This window comes from Ipomoea nil, unplaced genomic scaffold (genome assembly GCF_001879475.1).
Source record: "Ipomoea nil cultivar Tokyo-kokei standard unplaced genomic scaffold, Asagao_1.1 scaffold3169, whole genome shotgun sequence".
Taxonomy (NCBI): Eukaryota; Viridiplantae; Streptophyta; class Magnoliopsida; order Solanales; family Convolvulaceae; genus Ipomoea; species Ipomoea nil.
In genome coordinates this window covers 622,334-636,690 of record NW_017619597.1, presented here as the reverse complement: position 1 = coordinate 636,690, position 14,357 = coordinate 622,334, and the positions used below count along the sequence as shown (strand labels likewise).

Sequence of the window (14,357 nt, the reverse complement as noted above, 5' to 3'; positions counted from 1 at the left end):
CAATTACCAAACAAGAAATTTAGTCCAAATTGCTAGTAGTAACAAGGTAGGTAGGTAAAAAAACATTGTTACAAGAAAACATGGGGTGTCTAATCAATGGGAATAGGACACATCACTCATTACTAGATATCCATAATCAATTTCATGTGTGTACCAAAACTTCATCTAGCAGGAGAGAAATAAATGGTGTTTGTAAAGCCAATAGTTGATGTCAAGTTTGAATATTCCAATGGAAAATTAATAAAGTGATACTGTGGTTTTAAATGCTTTTTGTCTAAGCAAGTTAGAAAATTATACAAAGTTTTAAAAAGACAAAGCAGTGTCTCCTTAAAAAAGCATGTCTGCTGGCTCAAATATATCATTTGTTGCACAGTGGTTTGTTGTGTGAGGGATGGATGTTTGTTTTTTGCTGAGATTAAGGTTTGGACAAAACCCATTATCTATTGTTGATCATACTATGATGATGGGCATGAGGGAGGGCATGGTGTTTGGTCGTTCACAGGCTGAGCAAGAATGGTGTGATGGGGTTTGGGTTTGCAGCTTCATCACCCGACCAAACTAAGATTTGGCATGTCTAATATCACCACCACCTCTTCTAAAAATTCCCCCAATCATTATGCCATTGAATTCATAAATGCTTTACCATGTTCTAAATCTTTATATTCTCCGTAACCAGCTTGGTTGGCATGAGGTCGGGGAGGTCGAACTTCGAACACGCTCTCGTATGAAAAAATCAATCTGACCAACACTTTATCCCTTAATTAGTCCGGCCCAGTGCAAACAAGGATTAATTTGACTCAATCTGAGTATGATACGGGCTTAAAGGTGCTTCCTACAATTAAGACCGGCTCAGGACACCTCATGGTCTGACCCAAAAAAAAAAAAATTAAAAAATCTTGTATTCTACATCATCTCTGCACAACCTTTGCTACACACCAAAAGTTCCGGCAATCTCGTACAACACCACCTTGAACCCTCCAAAAAAGATGCCTTAGATCACCCTTCACACTTAACCATAAAAGAGACAACATCAGGCCCCAGTCTTGCTCAAAGCATGCATGGTGAGAAAAAGCACTGCAATTATAGCTCATTATGTGCAGATTATTTAGGAATTTCCACTCCCATCTTCACAACAATCCTCATCAAAACACCCAAATATTTATATACACAGAATAGTAGATTACCACAAAGGGGGAATGAGAGCATAACACTATAACAGAATATGCTAGTGATGAAAGTGGCACAAGTAGAAAAAGCTACATGATGTCAGGTTGCCACCACCATTCTAATCATGCTACTTCATAAAGGTCCTCCTAGGAGTGCATATTTGACAGAACTAGTGTGTAACTGTACATGTTTTTCTAACACAAAACACAAGCTGTGATGTTTCATCGGAAAATTTTGAATTTGATAATAATTCATAAAGTGATATTCTAGAGATGATGGAAACACCATAATGAATCCATTTCCATTAAGGAAACAGAATGGGAAACCATTTTTATTTTCACATAGACATCACTTTTGTGCAAGCAGATTGATTTCCTATAACAACAGTTCTGAGATTTCACTACTTTAGCATCCAAGACTGTAGATATCAACAGAACCATCAAGCTACACTGCAGATCAAACAGAAGAGAACAAAGCCTTTAACTTTAGGAATTAGCAAATAGTTCTAGTTTCTTGATACTTATGCTTTTGTTTTCACTCTTATCGGCACATAATAATTAGATTGAATTATTGGAACAAGCAGGTCAACTTCCAGCTGTGAGCCAACCAGGGAACATGGGAATCTGACCCATCTCTATTAGATCATGTAAAGCCTTTCTCATCTGGTGGTGCATTTCTATGTCACCACACTGGGTGCAGACCACCCAGCAAAACAATGAATGAATCACTCTCCACCAATTATGAATTATGCCCATGTCCTTCATATAAAGACCACCAAGCACACAAAGTAGGCTATGGTTAAAACAAAATACCATGCTTTCCCTAGTGCCACTATGCTCTATCATAAATCTTAACAAATAAGTCATGTTCAAATATATTTCAAAGAATACCTAACACCAACTACTTAATCAACCCAAAGTTGAAAAAGCATTTGGTTAAAACCCAAAAAATATTGAAAATACAATATCACAGAATTGGAGAGCACTAACCCCCAAGAAATGTTGAAAATACGATATCACAGAAATGGAGAAACTCACAACACACGCCACCTTCCATCTCAAGCCAGGCATTCTAAACACACATATACCTTCAAACTAATAATGTTACCAGTAAGTTCAAACTAATGGCTCCAAAATAGGAGTCACATTGTCTGAATTACAAAAACATATGCACAGAGTGATTCGTGGAAGACAACACATACACAACGATTGAGTTAGGTGAGTAGCAATTTCAGCCCAAGACATATTAGCATCTAGATGAACATGGTAATTTGATCAAAGTTTTCAAGAAAAGAGCTCCCATTACTGGCCAACATTTTTGCATTGAAATGCTTTAGATTCATCCTTAAAAGACAGAAACTGACACAAAATTTATGTCTCATCTGCACGCTACAACTGCAATAATCAAACCACATAGAACGAATATGAAAGTAGGCTTTACATTTAATTAAGATAATGATACAATACCAATAGTGGTTAGGTTATATTATATACGCAGTTCATATGCAATTATAGGTATATATAGAACGAATACGAAAGCACGATTTGCATTTAAACATGATTATACAATACGAAGAGCAGTTATATATGCGATTCATATGCAATTATAGGTAACGAACAGATGATCATCAAATGTTAACATTTGTCTCATCGACCACACACTTACGAATTACAGACTCACTCTCAAACCACCTCCTTAGGGGGCGGGGCAGGCTTATTGAGGTCATCATCAACGACCTTAGTGGGAATAGCCACGTACCCCGCCTTCTTCTGGGCGGCAATATCGTCATCGTCGAACTCATCATCGGAATCCTCAAAATCGAAGCCGTGGGGCCACAAGAGGGACCAGATCAGGTACATGGTGGCCGCAGTCAGGGCTCCGCAGCCGACACCGAATAGCAACGCACCGACAACGCTCATGATATCCTTGGTCCTGTCACGAATCGAGCTGCTCACCGAGGAGTAGAATTCAACGGGGATGATGGAGGCGGAGGAAGACAACCGCTTGGGCACAGCTTCGGCTTCCGTTTCCGTTTCCGTTTCCTCCACGTGTTCCTCCACGCCGCTGAACGGGTCGCGGAAGATGAAAGAGGGCCTAGCGGAGCCGAATTTCCAGTCCCCATCGCGGATCCGGGTGGAGGTGAAAAGCAGGGTGAGCGATCTAGGGTTCTGGGCGTGGAAATTAGGGTAGAGGTTAGAGGTTTGGGAGACGGAGGTGGTGATGGGGTAATAAGAGGTGGAGGAGAAGAAGAAGAAGGTCTTGCAGGGGCGGGCGGTGGCGGTGACAGCAAGGAGAGCCAGAGCTAGGGCAAGGAAAGAGACGGTCGGTGAGGTCGCCATTGACGCGAGCAAGCGAGAGAGAAAGAGAGAGAGAGAGAGAAATTCCGTTCGTAGATGAGAAAATGTCAAACAAGAAATGCAATTTCGTGATCCATATATCCATGATCACGTGTGATCAGGTCTACCTGCGGTAACTTGTGATCATGCACGTGTCCCAACTATTCCCCTTCTATATAATTTTTTTTTTTTTTCGACAATTGATAATATTTGTTGTTTTATAAGAAAAATGTTTAATAAAAGTAACAGTTACGAGTATCTAATGAAAAAATTTATTGCCAAACATATTCTTTAGTTGCAATCAAACAAATAAAAGTTGTTAAAAAAAAAAAAATTGTTTACCAAAACCCAACCAAAATACTTTTCATGTACATATTCTATTTTGACTTAACACTTGTTATCACCCAACAAATTTCGATCTAAATTTTTTTTATAAATATCAATGAATCGGATTGAAATTGTGGTCCCTATTTCATGCAATTATTATTCTATGGATCGTAAATTTTAAAAAAATACATTTTTGATATATTAAAATACAATATTTAAAAATACATTATGTGAGTACTGAAAATATATTATTTCGTATATTATCAAATAATGTACATTCAATATATAAATAATAAATAATATACCCTTAATATGTTTTTTTTTAATACTCGATTATAATGTAGTATATGTTTATATATATTTTTTCAACCTGCTGAAGCATAAAAAGTCTCAGAGAGTCACAGCTATGCGGCTCGATCACAAGACATTTCGCCTCTTAATATGTTAAAAATGTACTTTGCATTTATGGTAAAAGGAAAAATTTGCCATTCTCAAGGGTTGGAATTCAAGTGGCAGATCGAGAATGGTTATCCAGTTTAGGCATGTTGGGTTTATGGGTACAGACCCAATGGATACAGTTCTTACAAGTTATAATAAGCAGTAGCCCATCAAATTCAACCCAAAAAGCAAAGATTCCGAATGTGAAATGACAAATACACCACCCAAAGATTCCTTGTTTTCTCCAGTGTTACAAAACATCTCTTACTTGGACTTGCTCATTGAATTTCATAAATTTAGGGAATTACGTGGGGTTAGTTCATTCTAAGTTCTCTCAATTTGGTATTTATAAATAAATAAATAAATATCACAAATTACATAAACAATAAAATTATCCAAATCAGTTACAAAATTCATAAGTACAACATTTATATATTAAGATTAAGAATAAGGTTCAAATTGGCTACTGTAACTTGAAAATGAAATTAGGTCACTGAACGAAAAAAAAAATACAATTAGGCCACTAAACACTTCAAATGTATGCAATTTTACTAAATAGTAGGTTACTTGCTTACGTGGCAGCTGAGTTGGTATTTTCAATAATTTTTAAATAATTTTTAATAAATTTTAATAATAATTTTAAAAAAAAATAAAAAAAAAAACTACGAGGTGCCCGCAGTTTTATTTATTTATTTATATTTTTTTCAATTTTTTAAAATGTATTATTAAAATTTATTTAAAATGCTAAATCAGCTGCCACGTAAGCAGATAACCTGCTACAATTGATGGTAACCTGCTATCCGGTGAAATTGCATACATTTTGGAGTGTTCAGTGGTCTAATTGCATATTTTTACAGTGTTCGGTGGCCTAATTGTACTTTTTTATCGTTCAGTGTCCTAATTACATTTTCAAATCACGTTCAATGGCCAATTTGAACCTTATTCCTATATACTATGATAAACAAATATCACAATCTACAAAAAAAAAAAAAAATCCAAAAAAAAAAATTGATGAACAATTTTAATATGCTATAACAAGCACACATATTAATTGTAATATAGTTTGGGACAAGTAAGAATTGGACCTACAAAGAATTGATACAACACAAAAAGAAATTGAAGTTAAACAAATAATTGAACGTGATGTTGCGAAGCAACCACCCAAAACACCAACCTAGCTTAATGAACTAAATAAATGCTATGGAAAGAATTTATGAAGGTAAAATAATAAAAAGCAAAAGGAAAAACCAATTAACAAGAAAATAGAGACTAAGAACATAAATTCAACACCATTACTAATTTTTCATTTTAAGTTCAACATTGCCCACCAATTAAGAATTGGTTCGAGCTAACTGCTAAATGACTGCTCCATAAGGCATTTAATTTGGAGACAATCACGTATTATTTAAACAATTAAAATCCATTAAGTAAAGAAGAATTACATATCCTTGATTTATGAACCAAATGAGAAATTTTAACAAGATAGTATAAACTGTTCATCTTTTTATCCTATAGAGCATAGAATTGATAAGCATAATGTATACTCCATAATTCCCCTCAATAGATTAACCTATGCTAGAATCAACCAAGTTTCAGCACAATTAATCACGAAACAATAACATAAAATAAAACACCATCGGTTTAGCAAAATTGAAATCCAGACTAGTGCAAAACTTTCATAGTAATTTGTCCATGTTCCTAAAGAAAATAATTTGCTAAACATACTAATTCCAAGAAGGTTTGCAAATGGGATTAATATTGTTGATTTTATGGTCACAGGGTAGCCGGACGGTGGGTCAATACAACTATAAAAATATTAACAAAAATTGGGAGAGAATGTAGACAGAGTAATTACACTATAATTGAATTCAAAACCCTTTACAATGTGACCCCAACTGGTATTTATACATGATTCATGGGCTTTGGAAGGAAAGAAAGAAGGAACTAACAAATTTGAACTTAGGCAACCTTCCAAGCTGCCACATTTCTTTCATAATGTTGAAAAAAAAAAAAAAAAAAAAAACAATTCCACCCGAATGGGTAGCTCAATTAGTCATAGAGGTGAAAAGTTGGAAAAATGACCTTGGATCGAGACTCACCAACGGCAGTGTGTGAGCTACCTCTCAAAGTGAGGGGAGCTCCTTGTGCGCAGTAAGCAAAGATTTAGCCTCGGGAACCCCAACTGGTTACCTACACTGGTCGCCTAGTCGAGCCGTCAAGCACTAAGTTGCATACTAGACTAGGTACCCTACTCAGAAATATCCATCACCCTTCTTTCTTTTGCTTCCACAAAAAAAAAAAAAGAAAAAAAAAAAAAAAAAAGAGGATTCCCCCATAGTGTGGACTAAGCTACTCTAACCATATTAGCTATAATTGAAAAGCCATTTAATATAGATGGTTATATTGTGAATCAGGCTGTATATTATTACATACACCTAACAGATCTTTTTTTTTTTTTTTCTCTCTCTCTCTCTTTATATTTTTTTATAATATAAAAATATATACCACTAAAAAACCCTATTTGAGATCTTTTAAATGACACCAATCTTGATATATTTAATATTTTTAAATTTTTTACAAAAATCTATAAGTACATAAAATTCATTACTTTAGCGTAACGTTTATGTACATTAAGTTTTGTTTTTATGAACATATAGAAAGAATATTATGAATCTACTATAGAGTAAATGAGATGTACATTTACTTTATTGTTTCTGTACATCAAGGTTTAAGTTTATAGACATAGTATTTGATGAAGTTATTAATTATAGTGTATTTGTAGCATAATATTTATGTACATTAAATTTTATTTTATTTTATTTTAATATAATGTTCATGTCAAGGTGGACTCTCGTTCACAATATAATTTACCCAATAAATACCATCTTGGGGATCGTGAAAAACATGTAAGGCCATCCTCATGCTATGCAATCAAATCTACACAATATTTTTCTGCAGGGGCAGCTCAGTTGGTCATATGGGTGAAGTTTGGGAAGAATGACCAGACGGGATCGAGTCTCACCGGCGGCAATGTGGGAGGGGGGCTCCTTGTGCGCAGCAAAGGTCTAGCCTATGTGGTTCAGCTGAGTTACCATGATTTATATCCTCCCAAATGCTCTGTCGGGCCGGGGTGTAGGGGCCCTTGGGATTGAGGATTCAACCTTTTGGGAAGAAAATCTACACAATATTAGAGTAACCTCAGTCAAGATAACAAGAGATCCACACACTTGTAACCACAAGATCACGAGTTCGAATCATTGCCCCCTTAGTTTGAGCCAATCAACTATAGGTAACCTATGTTAGTTTACTTCTTTGTGATCTTTTGACAGTTAAGGTCACAAGATGGGATTAGACACTACACAGGGCCGTCCCTGGGCATGTCTGCCCAGGGCAGGCGCACAGGGCCCCCAAAATTTTGGGGGCCCCTTAATTAAAAAAAAAATATAGCATATATAGGCTTTTGCTTTTGGACTTCAACCAATTAAAGAAAGCCCAATGTTAGTGAACCTTTCTTTAAAAAACCAAAGCCCACTTGGCCACTTTCACACCAACATACGTAACAAATATCTAAATTAACCTAATCTAGAACCTATTAACTATATAACCTATATTAACCTAATCAAAATTCTAAAGTTTCACAAACAGAAAGTCGGAAAGAGAAATTTTCAAAAAAAAAAAAGAAAGTCGGAAAGAGAAATCACGGAAGAGACGAGACTCAAACTACAACAAATTGCTTACTGCCTAACAATTTAGGTATTTGAACTTTTATTCTTTTAATTTGAGAGTGCTATTTGTGAATTCTAGGTATTTGAATTAATTCAAATATTGAATTTTTTTAATTTGAATATTTGTGTATTTGAACTAGATTAGGTAATTTAAATTTGGGAAAGATGACAGATTCTACTCGTGTGATACTGATTCTCCAATTCTCAAACTCTCAAGTTCTTCAATTCTCTTGATAGGTAATTAAAATTACGTATTATTTTACAATTCTTGTTTATTGTTTTATTTACATGACTTAATAATTCTGATTTCAGAATAATATATTCAAGAATTTGTTTTCTTGATTAATTATCTATTCATAGGTTTCTAAATAAATTTTTATTTTTTCCTTAGGATTTTATGTCTTCTAGAAAATATTCATCTGGATTTTTGAAGACAACTTTTTGAACAATTATTATTTATATATAAAAATTAATTGAAAAAGGGGCCCAAATTCAAATATTGCACAGGACCCCAATTTTTATTGGAACGGCCCTGACACTACACAAATATTAACTTTTCCGTGCATATGCAAATGGATCATCTCCAATTTATAAACTTTTTAATCAATTGCCTCAGTTTGTTGTCAAAAAAAATAAAACTGCCTCAATTTAATAATGAGAACTAGTCCATATTAATTTTTTGAGTGACGAAGGAAACTTGTCATCACTATTTGAGAGTTGAGAGTGTGTGACTCTAACCAGTAAAAGAAGACAATAAGTTAAACCAACTAAGTTGTTCATAATTGACCATCTCAAATTATGAAAATGAATAAGTCGCTCCCACAAAGAGGTGAAAGACTCAATATTAATAAATGTTATGAAAAGGAATAAGCCGCTGGAGAAAAAGAGTCAAAGAGTCAATATTAATAAATGTTCTAAGTAGACAAAAAAGTAGAAAAAAAAAAAAAAAGATTAACGTTCTGATTTTTTTAAAATTTTTTATTTTTGAAGAGATTAACATTCTGAATTTTTAATCAACCATTCACTTACAAATATATTTCGTCACTTTTAATTTCATTTTGAGAATACTACGGAGTATACTTTTATGAGGGTATAGTACTATAAAACTTTCTTTTGTAATACTTACCAATTTTAAAACCTTAAAAAATGACACAGAACTTGCTATATATATATAGTTAATTTAAGTGCAATTGTATGAGAATAATATTCCAATAAAAAGTTCAACGTATTCATTATTTCAATATCAACACATAAATAAAGAGCTATGTATTTTTTTTTAGATAATGAGAAAAACATAAAACGTTAAAACAAGAAAGTAACATTACAAGACATACTATAAATAAGTCTAGTGGTCCTGCCCCATTTGTTATACCAATGGACCAAGTCCACCTTATAAGGTGGATCCTAGTTCTAAATTGTGTGTTTTTAATATTGAAATCGTGAACTTGTAAAATATAAATTGTGTTTTTAAGTTTGAAAATTTGTGAATACAATACATGGTTATCACAAATTATGAATTTTTAAAAATTAAATTGTAAACATTTTATATTAAATTGTGTATCTTGGACTCGGGTCCACAGAATAATTGCCTAGACTCGATTTTTTTTTTAATTTTATTTGAACCGATTAATTATAAATAACTTAGGTTAATATACCTCATCGTGACACTTTACTAACTAGAATCAGAAGATGAGATTTACTCAGCATAGGTATTTAAATAGTGATTGCAATTTTTTTTATCATCATTCAAAAAATAATAATTGTAAGTTATATAGTATTCACAACAATAAAGCTAAATTCATATAACTTTATTTTTCTATAAATATTGTGACCTACCCCACAATATATGGCGTCAACGGTGGTGAACCCTATCGAGGGATCATGGTATCTTTAATTATTGGAATAAAGTTCAAATTTGTCACTGAATGTAACCTGAAAATGCAATTAGGTCACTGAACGAAAAAAAAAAGTGCAATTAGGCCACTGAACACTCTAAAAATGTGCAATTTCACCTTATAGCAGGTTACCCTCAATTTTAGCAGGTTATCAGCTTACGTGGCAGCTGAGTTGGCATTTTTAATAAATTTTAATTAATTTTTAATAAATTTTTATTAAAAAAATTTTTTAAAAAAATAAAAACGACTTTATTTTATTTTTTATTTAAATTTTTCCAATTTTTTTATAAAATTTATTATTAAAAATTATTTAAAAATGCCAACTAAGCTGCCACGTAAGCAGGTAACCTGCTAAAATTGATGGTAACCTGCTATTCGGTGAAATTGTATACGTTTGGAGAGTTCAATGGCCTAATTGCACGTTTTTGGAGTATTCAATGGCCTAATTGCACTTTTTTTTTCAGTGACCTAATTGCATTTTCAGGTTACGTTCAGTGGCCAATTTGAACCTTATTCCTTAATTATTTATCGGGAAAATGGCACTTTTTCCCCCTATGTTATATGCTTATAGCACTTTTTCCCCCTGAGTTATTCATGCATCCACATTTGCCCCCTCAATTGTTATAAAAGTGGCGGTTTTTCCCCCTGATAATATTAAATAGACATTTTTACCCTTAAATACATATTTTATTTATTTCTCTTGTTCAACAAATTATTATTTATACGTAGGGATGGCCACGGTTCGGTTCGAACTGAACCGAACACTATAGCAATCAAATAAAAAAAAATTCGGTTATGATTCATAACATAACCCAATATTTGGGTTTCCGTTTATTAAAATTGTGAAGTGGAGAAAAATAGATTCTGAACCGTGAACCAGAGGTTCAAATCGGGACAACTACTAGCAATAGCTTAAAATTAGAATTATAATATTTGCAAATAGTGTATGTTTTTTTTCGCATTTATATTGACTCTCACATATAAGTATATATAATCGCGATTTGGTTTTTATTTTGAATCGTTGTTTCACAATTTCGGATCCAATTTGAACTGTTGGTTCAAACATTATTTTAAAATTTTATTTTTTTATTTTTAAAGTATTCTAAATTCAACAATTAATGTATTTTATTTTTTCAAATTGTGGTTATAATTTGTTGGAGAAGTAAAATAAAGGAAATATTTATTTTAAGGGTAAATATGTCTATTTAATATATCAGAGGGGGAAATTGCCACTTAAATAATATAGGAGGAAAAAGTGCTATAAGTATATAACTCAGGGGGAAAAAGTGTCATTTTCCCTTATTTATCATTCACTTATTGGCAAGATATCAGTTTCAAAAACGACATATAAGCGCCCAAGTGGGACCTACATACGTGGATATAATCATATAATATGGACTGTTTTGTCCACAATCACATGCATGCACAACTCACACAAAAAAACAAACGAGTTAAGTTGAAATGAGTATCTGAGTCAACCCGGCCGGAATCCCAGTCACCACTCGCTACAGTCTGCTAAAGGTTGAGGTGGCGGGCATGGATTTGGCCATCTTCCTCAGCACAAATTTCAGAATCTTTCCGGTGGATGTCTTGGGGAGCTCCTCCTTGAACACCACCGTCTTGGGGACCATATAGTGCGGCAGTTTAGCCCTACAGAACTCTATAATGTCTGTATCTTTTGGTTTTTCTTTGATGTGCGGTTTCAAGCTGACGAAAGCGCAGGGCGTTTCGCCCCAGAATTCGTCCGGCTTCGCCACCACCGCCGCCTCGTTCACGGCGGGATGCGTGTACAGCACCGATTCCACCTCCACGCTGCTCAGGTTCTCGCCGCCGCTGATGATCACGTCCTTTGACCGGTCCTTGATTTCTAGGTAGCCGTCCGGGTGCATAACCCCCACATCTCCGGTGTAAAACCACCCGTCCGGTCTCATGCTTTTCGCGGTTCCTTCGGGGTCTTTCAGGTATCCCAGCATGACGGAGCCGCCTCGGAGCACCACTTCGCCCAGAGTTGACCCGTCGCGCTTCACGCTCGCTCCCGTTTCCGGGTCAACGACGTCCATTTCCGCCATTCCGAGGGTTCTCAGCCCTTGCCTAGCTTTCAGCCTCGCCCTCTCCGTCGCCGGGAGCTTGTTCCACTTGTCCTTCCACGAGCACGAGACTGCGATCCCGGCGGTTTCTGTTAACCCGTAGCCGTGGCTGACTACGAACCCTAGCGACTCTGTCCGCAACAGAACCGCCGACGGCGGCGGCGCTCCAGAGGTCAGGATTTGAACTGGACGCGGCAGAGGCTTACCGTCGCCGGAATTTGTTAGCATGTTGAGCACCACCGGAGCGCCGCACAAGTGCGTCACGTTGTGGTTGCGAATATCGGAATAGATGTTGGCGGCGTCGACTTTCCGGCAGCAGATATTTGTGCCCCCCACGGCGGCCATTCCCCACGGGAAGCTCCAGCCGTTAGCGTGGAACATGGGTAGGGTCCACAGATACACCGGTTTTTTCGGAACGGACCATTCCATTAGGGAATCTAATGAGATAACGAAGATTCCTCTGTGGCAATGAACCACCCCCTTGGGAGCAGAGGTCGTGCCGGAGGTATAGTTCAGTACGATCGGGTCGTATTCGGATATCGGGCGAATCCATTTGAAATTCGGGTCGCCCTTTTCCACCATACCTTCATACGTCTCAACGAACTCCCCGCCGCTGCGCTCCGCCGGAAATTCACGATCGGCGATGAGAACAAGAGCGGGCCGCGGCGAATCCGGCGGGAACAGAGACAGAGCCTCGATTGCCAAATCCCTGTACTGGCTGTCAACGAACATAAGCTTTGACTCGCCGTGGCGTAGGAGGACGGAAACGGTCCGGGCATCGAGGCGGATGTTGATGGTGTTGAGGACGGCGCCGGCCATGGGGACCGCGAAATGGAGCTCGTACATGGCGGGAACGTTGGGGGCGAGAACAGAGACGACCTCGCCTCTCCGGATGCCGAAAGAGACGATGGAGGACGCGAGGCGGAGGCAGCGGAGATGAGTTTCCGACCAGGTGAAGGTGACGTCGTTGTAGACGACGGAGGCGGCGTCGCCGTATATGTTGGCGGCCCTCTCCAAGAAAGAGAGAGGAGTTAGTGGAGTTGAATTGGGCGGACTTGGCTTCAGTTGCTCCATTGATTTCTCTCCGGCGGCCGGCGCTTCCTTTTGAGTCAACGATTGAACTACAGTCTACAAGTACAGATTTTCGTGGATGAGATTAGGGATTGCACCCCATTCTCCTTTTATCAGGACAATCGTGGATGGGATTAGGAATTAGTAACAGGAACATTACTTTGACCTAATTTGTCTAAGCCTAAATTTAGGTTATCTTTTATCCCTTTAATATTCCATCACTCTTAAGATTGAGTCATGTATTCTCACTTTCTACTTTATTTTTTATTCCATGTTAAGGTGTTATTCTTTGATTAATTTATATATATCAAGCAAATCCTGATATATGTTATTTTGCTTTCTTAATGTTCACATTTAAAGATCAAAATAAAAATGTGAAAATTAAGAGATATAATCGAGAGTAGAATTCGAAATTCCAAATAAATGTCTTGAGATAAGATTATAAGAACAAATGGGAAATGTTTTCAAAAAAAAAAAAAAAAAAAAAAAACAAATGGGAAATAATTTAATGAACTAAAGCACACATATGACTACGATAACAACAATTGATTTTACCTGGAATTCAATAATAGAAGTATACAAATCCAATCCAACTCCTAACAACCACCTCTTTGGCGTTTTCCTGGATGAAGTAAAAATGAAATTGCATATTGCAATGAACTTATTAGTCTTTCCTGGATGAAGTAAAAATGAAATTGCATGTTACAATTCCATGGAGTTTGGTAGGGATGGAATTACAATTTCATCCTACCAAACACCCCATAAATATATATATATATATTTTTTGAAATAAGTCTTTATATACTTTAATCAGCAGATTATGACAGATAAAACGACTAATTAAATTTATTATTTATTCAATGAATTAATCCTTTTTTTCTTTTCTGTACCATCTTTCACCAGCATATGTCACGCGACCATCACTTCAACCTCCCTCTCTACAGGACATGAATGTCTTCCTTGTTGAATTTTATGTTGGATATAAATCTTCGATGCAAAAAGTGAAATTGTTTTAAAAAAAAAAAAAGTGAAATCATTTACCTCAAAAGGATTAAATCCATGATCTCCCATTCACACGAGAGTCACTTCGTGCCATTAAATTACAAATTCATTGTCGAGTTTCACATACTCTAATCTTATAAAAATCGAAGAATAATTAAATTACGGTGACTCAGTAATAATTTAAGCAGAATGATCAGTATATAATGCCCAAAAGAAGTCACCCACACAAGAATGTGAAACTCGTGCAGTGTGATTGTCACGATTTAATCTTGCCTTCTTGAGTGTAATCTGTCACTTGAGAACCAACTG

General features: G+C 36.0%; 1 protein-coding gene across 1 annotated transcript; it reads right to left on the bottom strand.

Annotated features, from left to right (window-relative positions):
- Window positions 1-11,224: 11,224 nt before the first annotated feature.
- LOC109167559 (probable acyl-activating enzyme 5, peroxisomal) lies at window positions 11,225-13,175 on the bottom strand. The gene has a single exon (XM_019316592.1). It carries the CDS (start codon window positions 13,047-13,049, stop codon window positions 11,394-11,396), a length of 1,656 nt encoding a protein of 551 aa, XP_019172137.1. The 5' UTR covers window positions 13,050-13,175; the 3' UTR covers window positions 11,225-11,393.
- Between the last annotated feature and the right edge of the window lie 1,182 nt (window positions 13,176-14,357).